The sequence below is a fragment of the Scaptodrosophila lebanonensis genome, unplaced genomic scaffold (assembly GCF_003285725.1).
Source record: "Scaptodrosophila lebanonensis strain 11010-0011.00,11010-0021.00 unplaced genomic scaffold, SlebRS2 tig00000024-arrow-pilon, whole genome shotgun sequence".
In the NCBI taxonomy this organism is placed as follows: Eukaryota; Metazoa; Arthropoda; class Insecta; order Diptera; family Drosophilidae; genus Scaptodrosophila; species Scaptodrosophila lebanonensis.
The window spans coordinates 12,792,844-12,816,839 of NW_022060538.1; the positions used below are offsets into that span (position 1 = coordinate 12,792,844).

The 23,996-nt window shown below is 38.8% G+C and overlaps 2 protein-coding genes across 2 annotated transcripts; one reads left to right on the forward strand and one right to left on the reverse strand.

Moving 5' to 3' along the window:
- Positions 1–1,236: 1,236 nt before the first annotated feature.
- LOC115620291 lies at positions 1,237–3,814 on the forward strand. The gene is made up of 3 exons (XM_030513468.1): positions 1,237–1,254; positions 2,405–3,262; positions 3,329–3,814. The coding sequence occupies exons 1-3, from the start codon at positions 1,237–1,239 to the stop codon at positions 3,812–3,814; spliced, it is 1,362 nt and encodes a 453-aa protein (XP_030369328.1).
- Positions 3,815–21,103: 17,289 nt separating this feature from the next.
- LOC115620294 lies at positions 21,104–22,673 on the reverse strand. The gene is made up of 3 exons (XM_030513475.1): positions 22,281–22,673; positions 21,549–22,214; positions 21,104–21,481 (listed from the first exon to the last, which is right to left on the reverse strand). The coding sequence occupies exons 1-3, from the start codon at positions 22,671–22,673 to the stop codon at positions 21,104–21,106; spliced, it is 1,437 nt and encodes a 478-aa protein (XP_030369335.1).
- Between the last annotated feature and the right edge of the window lie 1,323 nt (positions 22,674–23,996).

Genomic DNA, 23,996 nt, shown 5'->3' on the forward strand with positions numbered 1-23,996 from the left:
TCCTTTGCGCTGGGTGACGGCCTTTGCCGTCCTCTTACCTTGGCTGCTACAAATGTAGCCAAGACCAAGACCATGTAGCCAAGAGTTCCAGTAAAAATAAATGAAAATGAAAATCACTTGAAAATACTAACGAGCTGTTACGCTTGGCAAGAAAAATATAATCAGCAGCATCATGTCTGCAGGTGCACTTAAAAGGCGTTCACTTTTCACCCGCTGCTCCGAGTAGTATCTGCAAAGAGCAAACTGAATGCAGCATTTCTTGTAGTGCTGCGAGGCGGGGTGGTGTGACAGGAAAATAAAAAAGGGTAAAACAATTAAAAGTAACCTCTTTTGGAGCAGAAGAAAAAAGGAAGCGAAACGGACTTATGCGGACGTACGCGCAAAGGTGAAGGCGAGCCAAACAATGCAGCTGAAGTTAGATAAGCGACGATGGCCGCCTGCAGGAAAAGTGCAGCAAATCACAGCAGTCAGCTTTTGGCCCGCAGCTGGTGATTGCTTCGAGTACGCTCTGGTCTGGTCTGGTCGGTCACTGGCCAGTCGGCGCGGCAGTGACTTGTCGGACTACTTTTGAGCCAAGTTGCTGTTGATGTTTGCTCTTGAGTTGCCAGTTGGACTGACTTTGAGTGGAGTAAGTATTTTGGTTATGAAGGCCACGCGGATTCGTGATCACCATAATATATACGAGTATACTATGATTGCGTTTATAATGAAGTTACAGTTCATTATTAAATTTGGCTTGTAAGAGTGGCGCGTGCTGGTTTGTGCTTTCTATTTCATTCCTTGCTGCCATTGCTATGGAAAATGACTTTGAACTTTATTGTTTTCCTCAATTTTTGTTATTGCCTTCGGTACGAGTAGTTAGTATTATGGCTTAGCCGGTTTACGATTGCGATTTGCTGCTGTTTTTCTGGGTTTCCATCATTTGAATTGATCGCGTAACTTAATTCATAAATACAGAGTGAAAGAAAGAAGTGGTCGCTAGGTTGTGGTTGTGGGGTTGTCATGCTCTCTACTACTAGTAGTTTGTATAAACAACAAAAATATTCAGCAGCATTGCAAATTGTGTAATGCTGGCTGGCCATTATTGTGTTGTGTCCTGCTGCGAACTGAGTTAGATATAAATACGCTGGTTGAATGCAAGCAAAAGCCATTTCAATTGCAAGCGAGCAGCCATCGAGGTCGGTGTCGGTACAAAATCGAAGCCAACCACACCAATTCTAAACAGGCCCAAGGAAAATGGCAAACATAATATGGGTGAGTGCCGTTTAAATGTTCTGTAATCCAATGGCAGGCACAGAGAAATGCCAACAAGTCGTCCAGTACTATGTAGATACAGTGAAAACTCTCTTGACGGGACACACGTGGTCGTCTAATTTTTGTTCGCCCAAGGGGAGTGTCCGCTTAAGGAGATACTTAAATATCGATCGAATGGCTTAGAAAAAGTATCCGGATAAAAGACCTGTCCATTAAGGGAGTTTTCACTGTACACGAATATAGAATACAGTGAAAGCTCTCTTGGCCGGAGGGAGTGCCCGCTTAAGGGGATACTTAAATACATGATTCACAGATCGAATGGCTTGGAAAAACTGTCCATTGAGAGAGTGTCCGGATAAAAGAGCTGTCCATTAAGGGAGTTTTCACTGTACACGAATATAGAATACAGTGAAAACTCTCTTGACGGGACACACATGGTCGGATAATTTTTGTTCGCCCAAAGGGAGAGCCCGCTTAAGGGGATACTTAAATATCGATCGAATGGCTTTGAAAAAGTGTCCGGATAAAAGAGGTGTCCATTAAGGGAGTTTTCACTGTACACGAATATATAATACAGTGAAAACTCTCTTGGCCGGAGGGAGTGTCCGCTTAAGGGGATACTTAAATACATGATACCCAGATCGAATGGCTTGGAAAAAGTGTCCATCGAGAGAGTGTTCGGATAAAAGAGCTGTCCATTAAGGGAGTTTTCACTGTACACGAATATATAATACAGTGAAAACTCTCTTGACCGGACACTCGCGGTCGGCTAATTTTTGTTCGCCCAAAGGGAGAGTCCGCTTAAGGGGATACTTAAATAGCGATCGAATGGCTTAAAAAAGTATCCGGATAAAAGAGCTGTCCATTAAGGGAGTTTTCACTGTACACGAATATAGAATACAGTGAAAACTCTCTTGACGGAACACTCGCGGTCGGCTAATTTTTGTCCGCCCAAAGGGAGTGTCCGCTTAAGGGGATACTTAAATACATGATACACAGATCGAATGGCTTAGAAAAAGTGTCCGGATAAAAGAGCTGTCCATTAAGGGAGTTTTCACTGTAGCTGAGTTTGGCTCGGGCTCACACAATACTCGATAGCGCATTTGCATTTTAAAACGTTTCTTGTTTCCACACCAATCCACATCCACAGCACTTCCTGTTCGTTGCCACATCTGCAACCATTCCCATTGTCTGCAGCGGTGCGGCAGTTGAAAAAATTTCGTCAATGCCAATACAGCTAACTAGCATAGCTGGCAAAGGCGTGAAGGCGCAAGTGCATGACAGTTATGGCCATAACAACATGGCGATAGAGACGATGCTGTATGATAATCGATGGGCCCCGGAGCCACCACCATCAGCATCTAGAAAGCAGCCGTACAACTCGCGGTATCATTACACGACCAAGTTTGATGAGAATGGAGGAGCGTTAGTCACAAAACGGCGCAGCTATAGCGAATCGTTGGATGGAGGCAGTGCCGGCGGAGGGGGAGGCGGCGGAATAGCGGCCGTTCTTAATGGGCTCACAAATCTCTCGGGCTTGGGTCACATTAGCAACGGCTATGGCTCTGTCGCACCCACGCGCCGTGAGACTTTGGCCATCGCATCGACGAAACAAGAGATTCCAATTTACGAAGAGCAGCATGAAGATGCTTCTATAGCGGCATTAGCAGTGGCAGCAAACAATTTGGGCAGCTCCGATGCCGGCAGTGGCGGAGATGGCGGTGAAAACAATCATCAGCACTCAAGTGCCGGGGTGCACACAGCGATTTACGATTTCCCAGCTGGCAGTTCTTCTGGCTTCTTGCCCTCTTCGTACGGCACTGGCACTGGCAGTGGCACTGGCAACCTAGACCACAACAGTTGGACGCCAACGACACCTAAACGCGATACGCTCGGCGAGGGCGTCGAGTACCAATCAGGCCATGCGCACGCCTTTGATAAAATCTCTGTTGGCAATTTTTTGCACCATTACGAGCATAATTCCGGTTACGACGAGCATCAGCATCCTGCGGAGCAGCAACAGCAGCACCAACAGCAGCAGGAAGCCGACCATTCCTCCTACTATACTCCTCAGTTGCACGCCATTGCCGAAGCAGCGTCCAGTGGTCCGAGTGAGTATCAGCAACACCACAACGACGGCCACGACGGCGAGGGTCCCAATTACTTGCCAGAGACAGCAGGCAACCATGCACAGCTTCAGCATTCCCACCACACAGACATCATAAACTATCTGCCCTATCCGGTGGTCAAGAAGCAACATATACCGGTTGAGAAACCTGTGCCTGTTCCCGTATCCCATGCGGTCATTGTGCCCGTGAGAAAACCCGTCCCCATACACATTCCCATAACCAAACAGGTGCAGGTGCCTGTTGAGCAGGAGTTGAAAATTCCCATTGAGCGTGTCGTACCCTATCCAGTGGAGAAGCTTGTGCCCGTGCCAGTGGAAAAGCGTCTGCCCTACCATGTGGTTAAGTATGTGCCGATCAAAATTCCTAAGCCGTTCCCCGTCAAAGTGCCCGTCTTTAAGACTGTGCTGCACAAGGTTAAGGGCTGGTGGTAGGGGGTGGCAGGCGGAGGGAAAGGAGCAGAAGGAGGGGCCAGGAGCCAGTAAGTCAGCACATAACCATGCAAAAATAACAGCCTTCTGTCAGCACTCACACATTTTTCATATTCTCGTAAATAAATTACCGCACGTACTTTAGATTATAAATGTATTACGCATACGATTCACGACGAATCACGCACATCAACAAAACAGAAACGCTCTGTAAATTTTTGTGCAATTTAACCACTTTATGGCCCTACTTTACTTCACTTTATTTTTAGCATAAATATAAATGTACTGGTATTTCACTTTTTGTGCATCCAAAAGTTGTGTAATGTACGACAATTTTGTGACTCATTTAACAATACAACCATTTACATACACATTTTATTCAATATAGCTGACATTTTAACTCATTTGGCTTTTTGCCTTTGTTTCCTTGACTTTTATACGAGCATATACTATACTTGTATATGTATATATATATATTTATTTTTTGTCCTGCCTGAGATTTTATTTCGCATTTATCACAGGCATTCCGCAGCACCATTTATTTAACATCACTTTAAGCGCACAGACTGAAAAGTGTGTTAAATGAAATGAAATTCATCTTCGTGAGTTGTGTTGCATAAATACAGTATATAGAGAGTGGAGTCCTTGCGTTTCAAAGGAAGACAAAGATGAGTACTTTCCGTACCATTGAATTTACAGTTCCAGTTCGTCGTTCGGCCACCTACCACCTACCACCCGGATGCCGGGTCGCCCAGGGCCGAGCATCCTTTGTCCGGAGCCCACCCACCTGAACGCAAGCGACCCGCACGCAAACTCTAATTAAATTGAGTGCACGCCGTTGTCGTCCTGGTACGCGCTGGCATGTCTTCACGAGCCATCTGGTGTTTCGTGTATTTCTACATATTAGAGTATGCCATAGCCTTGATTTGTTATTGGCAGGGTGGGGTATGCAGCTGCCCAGCTTAAGCCTGCCTGCTTGCATTTCAAGTCGGCCGCACATCAAATCAAGAATGGGCTTCAACGGTCAAGGAGCGCTCGCAGACCATTAACGGACTATTAACCATCTAGATTGTTGAGTCACTAATACTAGAGTAAGTCCGGAAGACGTCAAAATATCGCTAAGCTAAAAGAAAACTTTATTTAAAAGCCGATCCACTAAACACACCAATAATAGTTGGTTGCAACAAAAGACAGGGACTGTAATCATTTCAGTTTTATAATAAAAATTACAAAATTAAAAAAAAAATCTTTTTTTTAATTTTGCTCACAATACAAGTATATTGATTAATTTTGAGTTTTACATTACAACTTAACTAATAATCATTATTTTTGTTCAAAAAAAAATCATAAATAAATGATTATTCTTAAATATTTTTTTTTTCCAAAAATAAACCTCAAGTTGTATTTGCTCCTGCCTTTTTCATAGCGAATAATGCAAGGGGGTAGGCAGCTTTTTCCAAAGGGAAACAAAAAACAAATCCTACTTATTTCCGTTTTAAGGCGAAAAAGTGGGCCATAATAATGAATGTTTAAGGCAATGTCCGTTAAAAATATTGATTATTTGTAAAGTTTTAAAGTAAAACTAAAAATTAGAAATGAAATTTTTAGAAAATGAATAAAAATAAATAAAAAAAATAATTTTTTTTTATTATTTCTTTTAAATTTTTGGAGCAAATTCATAGATAATCCTAAAAAAAGATATTGGTAAAATCGTCGCTTTCTCAAAATGAATGATTTTTTCGCTTAAAAAAAAATTATCATTATTTGAGGTCCCTGACAAAAGTTTATTAAAAAACGGAAGAGAATGCTACAGTCGAGCCAGCCCGATAGCAAAATACCCAAACAACAATGACCAGAAGATACATACAGAAGAAGAAGAGCAAACCCCCTCCTGCATTTAATGGGCCAAAAGTGGAGTGAAATTGTTTCGCTAATAACATTACTGAGAATTGTCAGATTTTAATGAAACTTGAAACTAAAGAAGATAATTATACATGTATTATATTAATTAAGTTTAGTTTATGTTGTTTGGGAATTGGGATATTCTGTAGCAGGTGAAATAGAAAAATAAAATAAACTCGAGTTGCCTACGGACTAGGTGAGTCTACAGCCCCAGTTTCGGTTATGTATGCTCAGCCATTTCCGAAAACCAGGCGTTCATCCAGACAGACGGACAAACGGATGAACAGACATGTCTAGATTGATTTCTTTCATCATGCTGATTTAGAATATGCTTATGTAATGATTCATGGAGTTGAAGCTGTTGGCAGCTGTCTGTTACACAGTTTGCACAAACATAATAACCCTTTATACAGTGCGGGTATAGGGTATAAAAACCATCTAGCACAGTTTGGAATAATGTTAAGAATGTGATTGTTAAGATATATTCGTACATAAGTCAAGTGGTGGAGTACTAATAAGTACTCTATGTATGTATACAATTTTCTGACATTTGAACAAGTTGTAATTCTGAAACGTAATACCAACAAATGCATGTTTTAAAGTCCATGAAATACTTATATATAAACGGATTAATTTTCAGATGTTGGGGAAGGCTGTGTGTGGAAGGCTGCATGCCAGATGTAGTCATCGCGACGCAGATTTGGCTCATTGTCCTGCATATAAAGCATCATTAAGTTACAGCCATTTGTTCATTCGTTATGCAAAGAGATACAGCAAGAAGGCACACATACATACACACACACACATACACACCCACACACACACGCACTGACAATCACATTTATCATACTTCATTTGTATGGTACTACATAGAGACAAGAACTCAATTCCTCGACTGTGCCAGTCGACCGCAAGATAGTCAAGTTCTCATTGCTCATTTGGAAGACTCGCATACATGCGAGTTCTCGTTTAGTCGCATAGTCGCAGGATAGGTTTTTTCTTGGTTTGTCCTCCAACTGTCTCTCATATGTCGGTTCGGTTGGGTCCTTTGGTTGCCGCGTGTCAGTCACGCGGATGTCTGCTGCCGGGCGAGCTCTTTTGTCGCTGTTTGGAGCTGCGGTTGCGGCTCGTCGGCTGTCTCGGCTGTCTGCCTGTATGGCTGTCTGCCTCAACATCTCTCTTGCCTCTGCGCGCGCCATTTACTGTGTATTTTTGATGTCTAAATTGCATTTTATTATGTTGCTGGAAAAGGAGCCACACCGACACCGACACCAACACCAACACCAACACCAAACATTTCTTTGCCAGCCACATATGTTCGTCTGCCCCCCACTTGCCCCCTTCACTAACATATCAGCACTTGGCGGCGACTGGTGACTGGGCCTGTCGTCCTCCTTGTTGTTTTTGTTGCGGTTGTAAATTTTATTTATCATTTAACATTTTTACGCTTTTTTTTTGCTGCGCGACAGCAGCCAACAACACACTTTAAGTGACTTTTGAAGCACTTTATTTTGCATACAAAATACCAAATATTTTCCTTGTCGCCATGTGCATGCTCGTGCATGCACACCCGCACATAATATTGCTACCAACTTGAACAGCCGTGGGTAGCTACATACTTGTGTATGTGTGTGTATGTACATAAGTATATACCCGTATATCGACTCTGTTCCCTTTTACTGGCTGCCTTAGGAGGACTTTACGTTACATTTTTATGCGTTTCTCCCCTTTAATTAACCGCTTTAAATAAGTATTAGTACAATATTTTTTATGAGTCCAACTTGGACGCCGAGTCGTGACAATTTACATATTTTAAATATTATTGTTTAATTTAATGCATAATGCATTATGTATTTGCTTTACAATGCGCCGGAGTTGCAATTTCCGCAGAGCAGTAGAGGAGGAAAAGAAAATTGTTAAATGTTTTTTTGCATGCAAAGCTTATTTTAGAAAACATGCCTACAGTTTTAGAAAGGTAACCGTTCAGCTCTTAAATACCCTTTAAGTTTCGAAAAAATACAATAACTGTATAATTCTGATTTAAGAAATCATGTACAACAAGGCTCTATTTCAGGCTTTTATACTACAGACTGTCTGTCTGTCAGACTCTCGGCCAACAGATTTGAAACCAACAGATGGCCAAAAAACTTGCAGTACGTATTGCAGCTTGTTGGCTACAAATTTGATTTGTATCGTCAATTTGTAATTCACACCATTATCTTTAGCTTTGGTTCAATGTTTCATTTAAAGTACGAATCTATTTAATGTTGTTTATTGATTTCTTTTCGCACCTTAATATCCTGAAATACCCTTCAAAGAATTAGAAATCACATACTTCTATAATTATTTTTTTTTCTATTTTTAATATAAGCATTGAATTCGTGCATACAGGTTTAACACCTTAACAATACATTTTAACAAATATAAATAGCCTAACCTCGAGCACTTCGGCGCGAGGATTACCAAGTAAGTGGTGGCTTATGTTTATATAATTGTTTTGAAAAATCCTAATCGTTTTAGCCTTCGCAAAGGTATGGTTAGTTTTTTTTACAAATTCATGACAACATTCATGTCTAATTCCAGTAAAACTTATAATTTTTTGGTAAGTGTTTAAAAGCCATGCAAAATGTCAACATCATAATAGTTGGTCCATTTAGTGGCGAAAATAGTAGCACATATTGTAATATAACAGCTAATTTTAAGTTCTTTATTGACTGTACCGATCATTGGAAAAATATGGAAAACAATTTTAAAAATGGGATCGCCATTTTAAAGGGTTTTCAAAGTATACAAAATATTGTAAAGCATCAGCTTAAGAAAAATGCTAATTAACTTTACAACAACTTTGCCGTCAAAAGCGACAAAGTTAAAAGTGGCTGAGAATTTGATAGTTTTAAAAATTATGTTTAAATTGTTAAATAAATAAATTGCGCAATACTCGCTCCCACTAGACTTGCATGACTTTCTTTTAATCGATCGATCGTTTTCGATCCAGACGCACCTTTTGTAGTTAGGGCTAACACGTTTAAATCAAAATCTGGTTATTATTGTGATGCGAAAATTTTCAGTTCAATTTTTTAACTGTAACAAATTTTTAGTCTGTGGCAGATCCCACAAAGTACGAGTCGATATAGCCTTTATCCATATATACGCCTGTACGAACACAAGGAACTCGAAAAATAGAAGAACTAGAATACACAAACTTCGAAGCTTCTACAAGTATTGTCTACTAGGCCGGGAAAATGAAAATTTGTCTCTTTTTTAATTGTAAATTTTGGTTCAAGCATTCTTCATTTTACTTTTGCTTTCCTTAAGCTCTATAATTTCCAAAGTTCAACAATACGCGAGTATTAAACAAAAACTCGACATATTATTGAGGCGTGAAAATCTTCGTTGGCTCCCATTTTGAAAGATCATGTTTACTTAGGGGGTCTGCGGCGTCTGCTGCTATAACAGTCCAGTACAGGGTGTACTTAGCTTCCGAGTGTAGGGTATAAAAGCACTAAATAAAATTAATTAATTTGAATATAGAAAACAGTATACAATAAACACACACGACAAATGCAGTAAACACACTTATCAACTCAATAATCAATACAGTTGCTTTTAATGTGGCTTTGTGTGAATACCTGAATGTGTGGTTGTGTGTGTATGTGCGTGTGTGTGTGTTAGATGGTAAGTAAGTGTGTGTTTATAAGTGTGTGTAGACTGGTTGCCGGCTGCTGTGTTTCCACGTTTATTAAAAAACTTTTGCATGAATGAAAGTTGCCGCTTGCTTTCAAAATTGCACACTTTATGTGCATGTATGTATGTAAGTATGTAAACATGTATGCATGTATGTATGTTTGTATGTATGCGTGTGTGCATGTATGCATGTATATATTGCAAAAAGTTCGGCACATTACGCTATTTTCGCAACAAACAATTGCACATAGAAATGAATAGTTTGCGAAACTTTTGCAAAATAATTTTTCAAGTGTTGATTAGAGGGAGGGGGGCACCAAAAACAAGTGGCAATCGTAAATTGTATGCCTAGGTTAAAATAGCGTTTATATTAAATATGTATATAGTATATGTACATAGCCCTGTACAAAATCAAAACGTGCCATAATATGTATTTTAAAACTTAAGCGTTAACTTCACACAATTTGCAAAATGCCTGCGACGCTTAAAGGAGCACACTATTTAAAAGAAATGCCGTTAGATGGCGAGACAATTTGTTGATGTCTAAAATATTGGAAAATAAATGCTTTGTTTTCAAATCGCATCTGGTAATCGTTTTAAATAAGGTTAACAGAAAACTAAGCAAGTTGTACTGGCTGCTGGGCTATCGTTTTAAATAAATTATTGCAATACTTGTGCGTTTTACACAAATGTGGTATATTGATTTAATTGTTTAGTTTTAAATGTACAAGTATATTCACCAAATGACTTACTTTATATTATAGAATTGCTTTTAGTAAATTGCACCATTGATGGACGATTGAAGATTCAATTTATGAGTGACGTATGTTCTATCGAATGATATTAGTAGTAGTACGGAACTAGTCTTTTATTTGTTATTTCTTCTCTCTTTAATCTTTATTTAAGATCTGTCCTAGGTAGGGGACAATTATTAAATTGTATGATAACTTTGAAAATTCTAATCATGTTTCTGTCATGACGGCTGCGGAAATCACATTGTGGGATTCCTGCTACAAGTCCTGTACAAGTCTAATGTTCTACATACTCACAAAGTAAAAGGCCATCTTAAAGCCCGTCCCGACCTATGGCCGAGGTTATATTTAGAGGTAATTTAAGTGTATTCTTTTATATGCGAAACAATTACGTACACAGCCCATGGTCCAAGATATAATTTAATTTACTGGCTGCAGAATCACTTTTTAGAAGGTATGATATAAGTATCTCTCTATGCCATCACATCTCTCCCTCTCTCCATCCATCAACTCGATTTTGGATATTTTAGCTTTAAGCTCCTTTATTTAATAATTGTCCTAAAATCTGACACTTTGTAGGTAAAGCCAATCTGAAGAAGAAGTACTTTACGAGTACATAAGGATATATTTTCCTATTTGACTGCTAGATCCATAGTTATAGAGTAAAACAGACAATTCTGTAGACACAAGCTAATATCAGAAACTACTTCTGAAGTACAGTTTTACTTTCGCCATTAGGTTTTTTACTTGTACTTCGTCAAGAGGTTTTTTGTTCTTTAAAATTTTTATTTGAAACGAGATAAATTCAAACTGAATAAGTCTAATTAATTAATTTGTTAATGTTTCTCCTTTTTTTTAAAACTCCATTCCAAGTGTTAATCAGAGACACTGGGAATCAGATCCTTATTTATGGTGTGTTACAAAATTTTAATTTTCAATGCCAAATCGTTAGTTGGAATGCCCAGTGAAATTTTTCTCTTCAAATGCGTGTATTTTTGGTGCTATATTATAGATAGATACCATAGATTTACTTAGACAGTGATCAATACATTTATAGATTCTGCATAAATGATTTTATGATGCCTGCCATTTACTGTTGCGCGTTCCATCATGTATTATTTCCACAGTAAATCTATTAAGTGTCAAAGAAATGCCAAGATATAATTTACTGAATTGTTTTGATATTGTCTTGTAATATACTTGTATGTAAAATATGAATAACTACTAATTGAATCGAAAACCATCTTAAATACACAGTAGCAAAGTGAATAGTAAATTAGCATCGTAGATGATTTTATTGCTAGGCATTAAAATGTTCGAAATATTGTTTACAATAGCCACCGAATGGCAATGGGTAAGGATATAAAATCCTTCAGTGAGTTCAAAGTTTGCTGGATGGGGAAAATCCAGCCGCCTATGCTGAATTTTTTAAGTGTGCGTGCGAGAATGTGGCTGTGCGCGGCATATGTTATGAATTTTTTAGGGACCTTTGCGCCACCAGACAATGACAGAGACGTGAAAAAAGTGGGGCACTTGTCGGGGCCAGTACCAGCACGAATCTTGTGTGTTGGTCGATTATGTCTACGTTAGTCTGTAATGACCTACACGTGTTGTCTGGATTGGTGTGGCTGGTCTATATCGTGTTCTTTACGTGTCGTCTTGCCTACTTATTGGGGGCCAGCTGCGTTTCATATTAAATACCAATTACCAATTGGTTCCACGCATTTGCATATTTCCGCCCACCGGAAATTGCTTTTTCTTTACAATAATGGCGCGGTGCTTGCTTCTGCATCTCTTTTAAGATACATCTTTGCTTGATGCTTGGTAATCCTGATTCAGAAACTATTTCCAATTTACAAGCTTTCAGCAATCTCTGTGAAAATCTGGCTTGGAATCGGGAAATACATTTTCCCTGCTAATGCGTTTGTTGCTTGCAGGATCAGATTGAGTGAGTTCAGAAACCAATCCTTCCTCCTAGCAGTTAAGATAAAGTTTTTCTTTGACATTTTATGATTTATTTGTTTAGAGGAGCTGTAATGCAAACATAAAGTCATGTATTACGACAATTTAAAACCTCAATTAGTGAGAGAGATGGTTGGGCCATCCGCTGGGAAATGTGTTTGCCTCTGACTGTTACATTCCTTTCTCTTTTTTCTCCTTTTTACTTGCCACCTTTACTTTTGCAAATTCATTTTCCGTCGCTGACTAATCGCACAACTGTCCTTTGCGTTGTATTTCTCCTCAAATTTTCTCTGCCTTCCAGGTCATCTTAATTTCCAGTTCTTTGCTGAGTAAAAAAAAGTATTTCTCTGCTTATTATGCATTGCACAATCTTTTGCGGGTTTCCGACTTCAATTATGACTATGACGTTCTCTTTTCACCTGTTTGCCTTTGGCAGAATCTTTAACCACACATGGTTGTGAGTACAAGTGCATATCTTGCCGGATTGGTTAATAAGACTTTCATTTGTTTTTTTTTTAATCTTTAATATTTTTTTAAGATCTGTCCTAGGGGAAGACTTTCCTAAGACTTTTTTATTACATGTTTTTATACCCTGTACCCGTAGGGTAAAAAGGGTATATTAGGCTTGTGCAAAGTATGTAACATGCAGAAGGAAGCATCTCCGACCCTATAAAGTATATGTATTCTGAATCAGCATGACGAGAGAAATCGATCTAGACATGTCCGTCCGTCTGTCCGTCCGTCTGGATGAACGCAAGGATCTCAGAAACTATAAAAACTGGAATAACCAAAGTTGGCATCCAGATTCTCCTAGGTCCGAGAAAGGACGAGTTTATTTTATTTTTTACTTTTGCCTATTAATTTTATTAGGTTAGCAATAGGCCTTCAAGGCCTAAATGGGTGGGTGATTATCTTCACCCCCGCCATTTCAACCTAACCTACCTAACCTATTAGGTTAGCTCTATCTTTCCGATGGAGACTGCCTAGCTTAAAGGCTTTGTTATAAAATAAAACGAAACAAGGATGGAAAGCTAGAGTTTATCAGTGCTAAGTCTTATACTATATATACTACACCCGCTTCTTAAAAAAATGTCTACATTTTATCAATTAAAAGAAAATAATAAATTTAAAATACAATTAAAATTATAAAATTAAAAATACCAATACATAGAGCATATTTTTACATATAGTTTCAGATGCATACATTTCATATTCATACATAATTTTTCATATATTTACATCTGGATTGTGTGGATAAATCAAATCAGCAACAATAGCTAGGGGCAGAGCTTGGGCAGAGATAATACTTATGCCTAGAAATTATCTACAAACGCGATAAGGGCAGATAAGCACTAACTGAATGCGATTGTCGAATGTGAGTAAAAAATTTCAAGCATTGCGGAAGATGTGGGAAAAGATTTTTTGCGGGGTAATATAGGCGAGGGGATGTGAGTAAAAAAAAAAGCAGAAAGTTGTCCTTCAACGGACTCAGCAGAATCTGGTTACCAAGTTTGCTTCTTCTAGCTCTAATACTTTTCGAGATCTTTGCGTGCATACAGACAGACGGACGGACGGACGGACAGACAGACATTTCTATATCGACTCGTCTTCTCATAATGCTCAAGAATATATACATTTTATGTGTGTTTCATACACTCGCACTAAACTATCTACCTATCTAGAAGTGTATTTACCCTTTGGGTAGAGGGTATAAAAATAACTGTAACTAACAAGCTCAACAAGTGCAAATGCTAACGTCTATACACAATTCTAAACAGGATGTGTAAGAAGGACTGCGTGTGGATATTTTGTATGCAGTTTGTTTGAGCTCACAAATTCGAGTTAAAAAATTGTTAGAAAGTTGTCAACTTTGTTTTGTACACTTCAGATTGGTTTATTGTGCTACATGCTCGTATAATTGTGCTGTTTGCGTGAAAAGCTTGTTTTTGTGTTAGATGTTGTTTTTCCTTTTTAAACATTCGCACTCATTAGGTTTCTCCATTGCCCAGCTGAATGGTTGGAGGGGGGGGAACAGTTTTTGAAATATGAGTAAGAGAATGTGTCGGGCCATGTACCTTCCGTTCGCCGACTGCTGTCAACGGCAGGTGGCATTGTTATAGCCAGTCCAGCATAATATCTGTCTTGGAGCCTTTGCTTCTGTGAACGTAAACGTCAGTATCCGGTGAGCTAGAACTACCAATCTAAATATAAGTAGTGTGTACATAGCTCTCTGTGCGGCTGGTGAGCAACAAAATACACTCTGGGCGGCGTGAAATATGAGCGCACATTAGCAGAGCTGCACCTGAGAGATGGCTATGAAAGGCATTTGGACAGCCATGGAGTGGAGCTGTCCACAAATGATTAGCAGTCTGTCATTTGTGGCGCACTAGATGGTTGCTACAGCCTGAGCTAAACATGACTTTGAATGTTCCGTGTAATTAAAAATTCCAAGTATTACCCTCATTAGCAGATTTTTAATTGCTGGTCTTTTGAAATATTGATACGAGTATATATGTACTGTATATGTGTATGTATAGTATGCGATCATAATTTAAACATCGAAGCGCTCAACCGTGATTGCTGAATAGTAGTAGCAATTTCAAGAGACTGTTGGTCGGACGCTCAGCTCGTGTTGAGCGCGCTTTAAAGGCAATTATACGCCTGAGTTGATGTCTCTGTTGAAAACTTTACACAGGCACCCAGAGGAGCTAACGATTGGGCGGAGACCAACACACCGCAGCATGTTGCGACCCAACATAAATCCTTTTACGTATTCGTATATGTATATGTGTACAAGTATGGTAGGGTTTTGTGTGCGAGCTAACATTTTGCAGCTGCACGAAGATTATTAAAGTTCAGCGTAAATAGTTTATGGTAATCATAAAAGATAATGCTAGCAGCATTTGTTCTTTACGAGCGTAGACTTTACACGTCTATGAGAAGCACAAGAATCCATCTTTGCCAGCTCCACACCTACGCACCCTTGCGCCTACCACTACTTTCGTGTGGAGCGTTGCATAAAACTTCAGACATGAAATATCACTCATACGCAAATTTTTGTGCAGTAAATTTGAACACTTTACCTTTAGTTCACAAAATGACGACCACAAGGATGCTGAAGGATGTTGCTTTGTGTGCTGGGCAACAATCGATAGTATGTGGCTGTGATCCTTGGTCAACTTTTTGGCTGCACTTAAAATGAACAACAACTTTTGCTGTAACATAAATGCTAGAGAGGGGAATCGCGCTAAGAAAACATGAAACATGAAAAATAACAATTTGCCACCTGAGTCAAGAATTTAGTAATCCAGCAAGCATAAGAATAAAGGGTGGAAATGTGGAAATGGGTTAAAAGTTTTAAAACATTCCACGTCGACACCTGCAGGCCTGAAACGGTTTCCGTGTTGTTTTTTTGAAGCCCGCACCAAGCCAATGGGGCGTCTGCTTAAAAGGAATCGGGTTGTTTTTCATTGTTCTTTCAGCTGTACAGCACAATTACCAAACTTTCGAGCTAAAAGTGCTGATTAATTTTTAATTTTTATCTTACCATCGCTGCTTACCCCATTCCCTTTGTTTCTCTTGCCTTTTAGCCAAGCCGGCAGCATCCACTCGTTGGCCAAAAGTGTGACATCATTTGCTTAATTTTGAATTCGTTTTCCTGCCAACCTGACGCTTGCATAATTTTTGAGAATGCATGGCACATTTATAAATTACATGACGTCAGGAGAAGCATGTGCATTGCCCAGTGCTGCTGGAACGCAGCTTAACTTATGAATAATATTTGTGTGTGTGCCGTATGTACATACATATATGTATATCTATATATGTATATCTTGTATGTAGTATGTATTTATTTGATAACTCTAAGCACCCGCCACAATTTATAGACACAGACAGTCAGTTTTCACTTGGGTATGGTGGTGAGCTCAGAAGCAAATAAATTCGTAAACGAATTGAGGGATCACGAACTATTTCAGTATTTCATCAGTACGACCTAGTCTTAAGAAGACTTACTAAGAAGTTTTAAAAATAACAAAATTCTCATTATTTAAATAGTATTAAAAACAGAGGGGGTCAAAAGTTATTAAGCAACAGAATGCAGCTTTTTTTTGTTGTTTTTGCAATTTAGTTAAAATAAGAAAGGAACGCTAGGGTCGAGCGAGTTCACCTCTGAAATACCCTGTACACACTCCCAAAAATAAGAAAAAATTTTGAATTTTAAATAAATTAATTAATTAAATAAAAATACATAAGTGGAAACATTAGTGTGATGTACAGAATTATGCCAACAAACATCATCAACAACAACAACAGCTGTCGAGCTTGGGCAGAGATTATATTTATGGCTATAACTTTCTTTCTATTTGATCTATCATAATGAAACCTAATAAGCCGACACATAATCACTAACTAGATGTGACTACAAAGTTTTAGTTCGAAATTCCAAGAGTTGGGTGAGTTAGGGAAAAGAGAGGGAGTGGGGTGTTGCATCGGGAAACATGAACAAACTCGCCCTTTCTCGGGCTCAGGAGAATCTGTATACCAAGTTTGGTTATTCTAGCTCTTATACTTTCTGAGATCCTTGCGTTCATACAGACAGACAGACGGACAGACAGACGGACATGGCTCTATCGACTCGGCTTGTCATGCTGATTAAGAGTGTATGTACTTTATGGGGTCTACCACGCCTCCTTCTGTGTGTTCCATGTACATGGGTGCAGGGTATAAAAAGAGCAAAACAAAGAATTTTAAACGATGAATATATATGAAATGGAAAACCCGTCCTTGCTCGACACCTTCCTTATTCAACTTGGCGTTAAATTCATTACGTTTTGGAGCATTGGAATGTCAAATGTATCCCCCTAATAATGGTTTCTCTTTACTCGTTTAGAGTTACAAATTGGCTTCCGTTGGCTTAAACCCGTTTAGGCAAGATGCCCCAAAGACATTGTATCGGATTTAAGTCCGGGTCGGGTGTTGTACACTCTAAAAGGGCAAATTTTTATACCCTGTACCCGTAGGGTAAAAAGGGTATATTAGGTTTGTGCAAAGTATGTAACATGCAGAAGGAAGCTTCTCCGACTCCATAAAGTATATATATTTCGAATCAGCATGACGAGAGAAATCGATCTAGACATGTCCGTCCGTCCGTCCGTCCGTCTGTCTGTCCGTCTGGATTAACGCAAGGATCTCAGAAACTATAAAAGCTAGAATAACCAAAGTTGGCATCCAGATTCTCCTAGGTCCGAGAAAGGACGAATTTATTTTATTTTTTGGACTTTCAACAAGTTCGCTCTTCTTCTTCCTCTTTTTCTGCTGCTTTGGGCGCATAATTCGCGACTCAAACTCGTTCTTTCTCGGACTTAGGAGAATCTGGATACTAAGTTTGGTTATTCTAGCTCTTATACTTTCTGAAATCCTTGCGTTCATACAGACAGACGGACATGGCTATATCGACTCGAAGTGTCATCCTGATCAAGAATATATATACTTTGTGGGGTCTGCCACGCCTTCTCTGCCTGTTACATACATTCGCACAAAACTAGTATACCCTTTCACCCTTTGGGTACAGGGTATAATAACTAGATTATTGTCTACGTACCTGTATTTAGTTACTTTGGTGCATTGGAGCATTGGAAAACCTCTTCTTTGTAGAGACTACCTTATGCTGGCTGTAAAGGTCTCATGCAAAATGGCTCTGAAAACGCACTGAGAACAAACAAACAAACCTACATAAACTTTTAAATTTGCATAAAATGCACACTCGCACTCACCTACATACACTCACCCACATGTTGGAGCATTACGCATAATCATCAGGAACGGCGTTTCAAAAATGTTGACCGTGTGAGTATTTATTGTGTGTTGCGGTTTCCGTATTTGCCAGTTTGGGGTTAGGAGTTAAACGAGTTATAAAATTCTTAACTAAGCGGTTTCTGCGGGCACTGCAATTATGAATTTATATACATACACACGAACACTGTGTGTGTGTGTTTGTGTGTGTGTGTGGGCGCTTATCTCCCTGTTTGTCTAACCGAGTTGTGCGTATATTTAATTTGATTTTTGGGTGGCGTTCAGCCATTTTGCGGTTACACTGCACACAGCCCATGAGATAACAGAACTGCATCAATGGCGCAGAATTTGGTGGGAATTTGAACAAATGTTCGTTACGAATTTGTTGTCGTATGGCGTATTAGATTTATTTATGTTTTTTTCTCCTTTTTTGGTTTTTGCAATGTACTTGTAGTTTTCAATTCTACGGGATTTAAGGTTTGAAGCAGGCTTCAAGCCATAAATGACACGAGGCAAGAAGCGCTATTGTTGTAGCCAAAAAGTTGCACGCCAATTAAAGTAAATTTCATTAGAAGGCAATAACTCGGAGCTATTTCACTGGCTCGAGTCTCACTGCTGTAGCTTCCTCGAGCACTTCACTTGTTGGCCCCAAAAAACAAAACAAAACAAAAAAAAAAAAAACGGGAATTTTTGTTGTTTCGCCATCGCTTCAGTGAAGTTGTTCGTTACGTTAATGCGCGCCATTGTTGCTGATTCATGGTGTTGTTGCTGCTGCCACTTGTATTATTGCTGTTGTTGTTGTTACATTTAGCAATTAGCCGCTGAAATTTGTTGAATTTTGCTGCACTTTTGGCCCCCTGCATCGCCATCTACGCACTTCAATACATATTTATTAGCCGCATTTGTTGGATTTTAGCTCAATTAAAAAGTTTTACTTGGCTACTTTTTCTTCATTTTGAGAGTCGCCTTCTGACTTCCATTCCTTGTTTCGGTCTTCCAGGGTGAAAGTTTTTGACTTGCTTTGTAGTTTTGCCCTCGATTTTGGCACTAATTGCAATTACTTCAATGGAGCATAGCCTGCGGTAGTAGTGCCAGCCAAATAACAAAGAGACCGTGACAGAAACCTACAAATATATATATATATATAGAGAGAGAGAGCTTGATGATGAGGAACATAAAATCTTTATCTATGAAAATAACTGCTCGTCCATGCAGCCAACAGAGACAGAAGTTAGCGCCTCTATTTGTGTTTACCAAGCCTCTGAAAAGGCCACCTAATTATTTCTCGTTTTGGTCATCAATTACAATTGCGCCAGAAGAAGTCTTTCGCTTGTGCATCGGGACTTGCTGACTCTAGCTTCACTGGAGATGATTATACCCCCAGCACCTGCTCGCTGCCTCCAACCTAATAATCACGCCCACGGGTACGAGTGGTGTAATTATGGACGTAGGTACATACATTTCGAGCTGCCAGTCTGTCTGTATGAACGCAAAGAATTCGGATTGTATAACAGCTAGAGTCGTTATAATTGGTATTTGTACTATTCCCGAGATCGTTTTTATAAATTTGTATCTTTCTACAAGTACACTGATTTTTCAAGACATATAATATCTAGAAAAACCAGAAATTGAGTTTTTTCCAATCAAAAGATTTTAAATCATTTCCATTGCGGACTTTATTGTTTATTTTGAACAGTCCTATTATGAAAAAGGAACCCTTTTTAGTATTTTGCAGGGACTGTAATCATTATAAGTGTTATTAAACAAATTACAAAATAATGATTATTTTTTAATTTTATAAATTCGCTCACAGTTTAATGAATAATTTTTAGTTTTACTTTAAAAATTAACCAATAATCATTATTGATGAGCAAAAAAATAAAACTTATAAAATAATGATTATTCTTTGAGTTTTATTTTTTTGATCAAAAATAAAATCAGTGAGTCAAGACGAATATTTTATATTAATTAATTTTTAATTAACTAAATAATTAATTTATTAATTAATTATTTTTTAAATCACAAATGCGAATATATGTAACAGGCAGAATTATATTAAATGGTATTTTGTAATAAATTGAGCTGTCCGTTGTTTATGGCTAAAAAATTACGTTGATCGTAATCATTATAAGTGTTATTAGAACAATTACAAAATAATGATTATTTTTAATTTTTAATCATTCACTAAAAATTTATTAATTATCTTTGAACGTTACTTTAAAAATTAACCAATAATTATAATATAATTAATTTTTGAGCAAAAAAATAAAACTTAGAAAATAATGATATGCTTTGAGTTTTATTTGTTTGATCAAAAATAAAACATCCTGTAATTTTAACTTTTTCCTAAGGTTTAAGAACAAAATGTATATATGTATGTTAATCAGTGAGTCAAGACGAACATTTTTCATTAGTTAATTAATTTTTTTTTTAATTTGATAAGTTCGAGTGTATGTAACAGGCAGATGGGGGCGTGGCAATATACATATTCTTGATCAGTGAGTCAAGGCAAACATTATAATATATGTAAGTTATATTACATAATTTCCCTATATTTTTGAACATTCAAATACACTATCATTTTAAAGACGTAGTTGTTTGTTGGTATTGTGTTCTGGTAGGAAGTGGGATCAAATCGACTGACACCAACGAATATTTTGCGAATCTGGTTGTTCCATTTTAAATACATATTTTGGATGAACAAATTTTTCGAAGTTGCCACAAATTTGTAGTAAGGATGGGGTGCAGTGGTGCTTTTGATGCTTTGCTTTTTATTTATGTCTTGGCAAAGTTGTAAGTATTTGTTACTGGGATAAAATACTATAATACTTAAAAAAGAAAAAAACTATGGCTGTTTATTCGAACTTCGCTTAAACTCTTGTTAAACGGGCCCTTTAAAATGTTTAAATAGCCAACTTTTTGAAATTGTGTCAGTTAACATTTTCGGACTAATTGTGCTAATTAATGTATTTTAATGTACAAATAATTAACAACAATTCTCTGTCCAGGAGACATAAAAAGCTCGTGGCTTACACATTTATTTCATTAAAGCTAGAGTTCGATATTTTAATTTGTTTGAACTGTTTTGTTCGAACTTTGAACAAAATTCAAGCTTTTTTTTTGGTAAGGTGGAGTATCTATTACGAGAATGTTGTGATCAAAAAATAAACAGTAGTGTATGTATGTATGTACATGTGTGTCAGCCCAGCAGGTTTTTGGCAGAGCTCCAGGCACTCCCGATGCCAACTCCTTGTGCTGGACCAGCACCTGGCCACACAAAATGCGGACGCGCCGGCAACGACGAGTGGGCTGGCAAATGTTTGTGCACAATCGTGCGCACAACTGGCACTTTAATTGGATAGGGGTAGGGCACGGATATGGCCACGGGCTTCTCTACGCGATAGGGTACACGGCGCTCCACCACAAATGGCACCGGCCGCTCCACCGGCACTGTTCGCACTTTCTCAATAGGAACTTTGACCTCCTGAAGCATGGGCATGGCAATCGTTTTAGTAACCGGCACTTTGATGGGCACCGGTCGCGGAACAGTTGTGATGACGTTACGCGGAACGGGCACCTAAAGTAATTAAATTTAGAGATATTGGTTATAGGAGCATCGCATTGGACAAGCATAGAACAATCACCTGAACCGTTTGCTTGTAGGGCACATGCTGCTTTTGATAGTGGGTGATCGGCACGTGTTTTGTGATCTCGATGTGCTTGGCTAGGGGCTGGCCAGCAATTGCTTTGCTGCTCTCCGGCGTATGATGAACACTTGTGGTGATGGCTGGTAGCTTGTTGTTGTTGTTGTCTGCAAGCTGGGCTTGGTAGTGCGAGTAGAGATGTTGCTGATCTTGCGCCGATTGCGAATAGTAATGCGGTGGCAGTCTCTCAGGCTCCGGTTGCTCACGCTGCGAATGACTAACCAAACCATTCCGCTGCCTGATGTTCGAGTAGAGAGCGGCACTTTCTTCGCGCTCGCTTCGCTTCTGTTGCTGCTGTTCCCGCTGCTCCTGCTCTAGATTCTCGTCGAGCAGGCGATAATTGGAAAATTGTTCAATATGATAATCGGGCAGGAGCGACGAACGCAAATGATTTGGGTTGGGGTAGGCGGGCGCATAAGTGGGAGCCCTTAGCGCGTCATAATCGTAGGCGGCGACGGCCCCAGCATCGGCCCCAGCTTCGCTCTCATAATTTGCCGTATTAATGACAAAATCGATTTTGCTAGACTGCCTGCTCCCATCAATGCCGCCAGCGTCGTATTCGAGCTCATGCGGCCTGTTGTGGTAGAGTTGCTTCTCCTCCTCCTCCTGTTGTTGTTGTTGTTGAATTATATAGTTTGTCGTTGCTGTTGTTGTTGTTGCTGTTGCTGGCACAAAGCCGCTGGTTGAGCTGCCCAGACCACCGCGGTGTCCGCCATTGGTGTGGCCACCATAATTTGCATATGTTGCCGTTGCCAAGTTAAGACCCGGTCCCAGACTGGAACTATCAACGTCAACTAGCGACTCGCCCGGTAGCGCCGCAATGCCATAATAATTTCGTGTGTATCCTGCTAATCCTTCCAACGCCTGCGTTGCCGGGTCATGGTAATTGCTTTTGGCATGCTGCAGCTGCGCCGTTACGGCCGCCGCTGGTGGTATTGTTATGGCCAGCAAGAAAAACAAGTAAATTAACGCATTGATCATTAATGAACTGTTGGCATGCCGGCCATTCGGGCGTGGTGGGTGTAGACGGATACGGAGCTGCCCCTGAGGACGCGAGTCCTTCATCTTAAATGACTTGTTATGGCTTCTCGTTAGCGTGCACTAGCTTCTGATTTTTGTGCTTTCCTATCCGTTCGAACAACTTAATTGTTGCAGCCACTACGCTGCAATGGAACTGAACATTTGTGTGAGCGCATTTGCGTTTTTATAGTCACGCCTTTTGAAGACCAAAACTCATACTCGTATGCCTGGTAATTTGATACGAAATTGGCCCTTTGATTTAATAGTCAAGTTCATTGCCTCCCTGAATGCCCGTTAAATTGCCTGAACTCACTTTTACTTTCGTCTCAAATGTTCATTCATACAAGTATACGCTTATTCGTACCGCCTTGTAGACTGTTGTCGACAGTGGAATGGAAAATAAGTGCGATTGCGATTTTTTAAAATACTGAAAATTTCATTTGCTCCAAAGATATTCAATTGAGTAGACTAGAATTTCTTTCCATTAGAGAGTTTATATATCCTGTACCCAGAGAAGAAAAAGGAAAAACACATTTATGTATATTTGAGGCTTTCTTATTTTGTAAGTTGAAATTATAACATCTCTTTTTTCTAATTTAATATATTAATATATTATTACTGTAAAACATTTTTTAGCAATCAGTATCGACAGCATAATTTGTTGATTTAAATAAATATATATAAAAAAGAAAGAAAACACGTTCAAGGAGGTATTGTGGACCCCAAAAACAAATATATTCTTGATTAGTATGATGATAAGCTGAAAATACTCTTTATAATATGATATTCTTCTATGTAGCCAGGATCTCAGAGAAAGTTTACTTTTGTACATAGATCGCATAAAGCACTGTTTAGCCACCATATCAGAGAACGTTTTTTTTGTAGATCAGAAGATGATGGGTTAAGTCAGAATAGAAAGTTTCGAAGCACCACAACTCTTTTGCTATGTGTTTTTTTTTTTGTTATAACTGCCATAATTTTGGATTCTTCATAACATATGGCAATAATACTCTGTTTTGTTTATCAATATAGAGAAGAAGACGAGCACAGATCGTACTTGTTTTGTGTGTTGAGATTTTGCTTTATGTTTTTTTTTTTGAGAAATACTATCTATTTGACCAATATTTGTTGTTCCATTTTTTATATGATTTTTTTTTTTTTAATTTTTGAGATCAAACATTTGCCGTACATTTCTCAGCTTAGTTGAAACGCAGAAGTTGTCCTTCTTTGCTCGAATGGGGGGAATTAATTTTTTGAATAATTTTCACAGAAATACTATCTGTTTGACCAATATTTGTTGTTCCATATGATGTTTTTTTTTTTTTTTTTTTGAGATCAAACATTTGCCGTAGATTTCTCAGTTTAGTG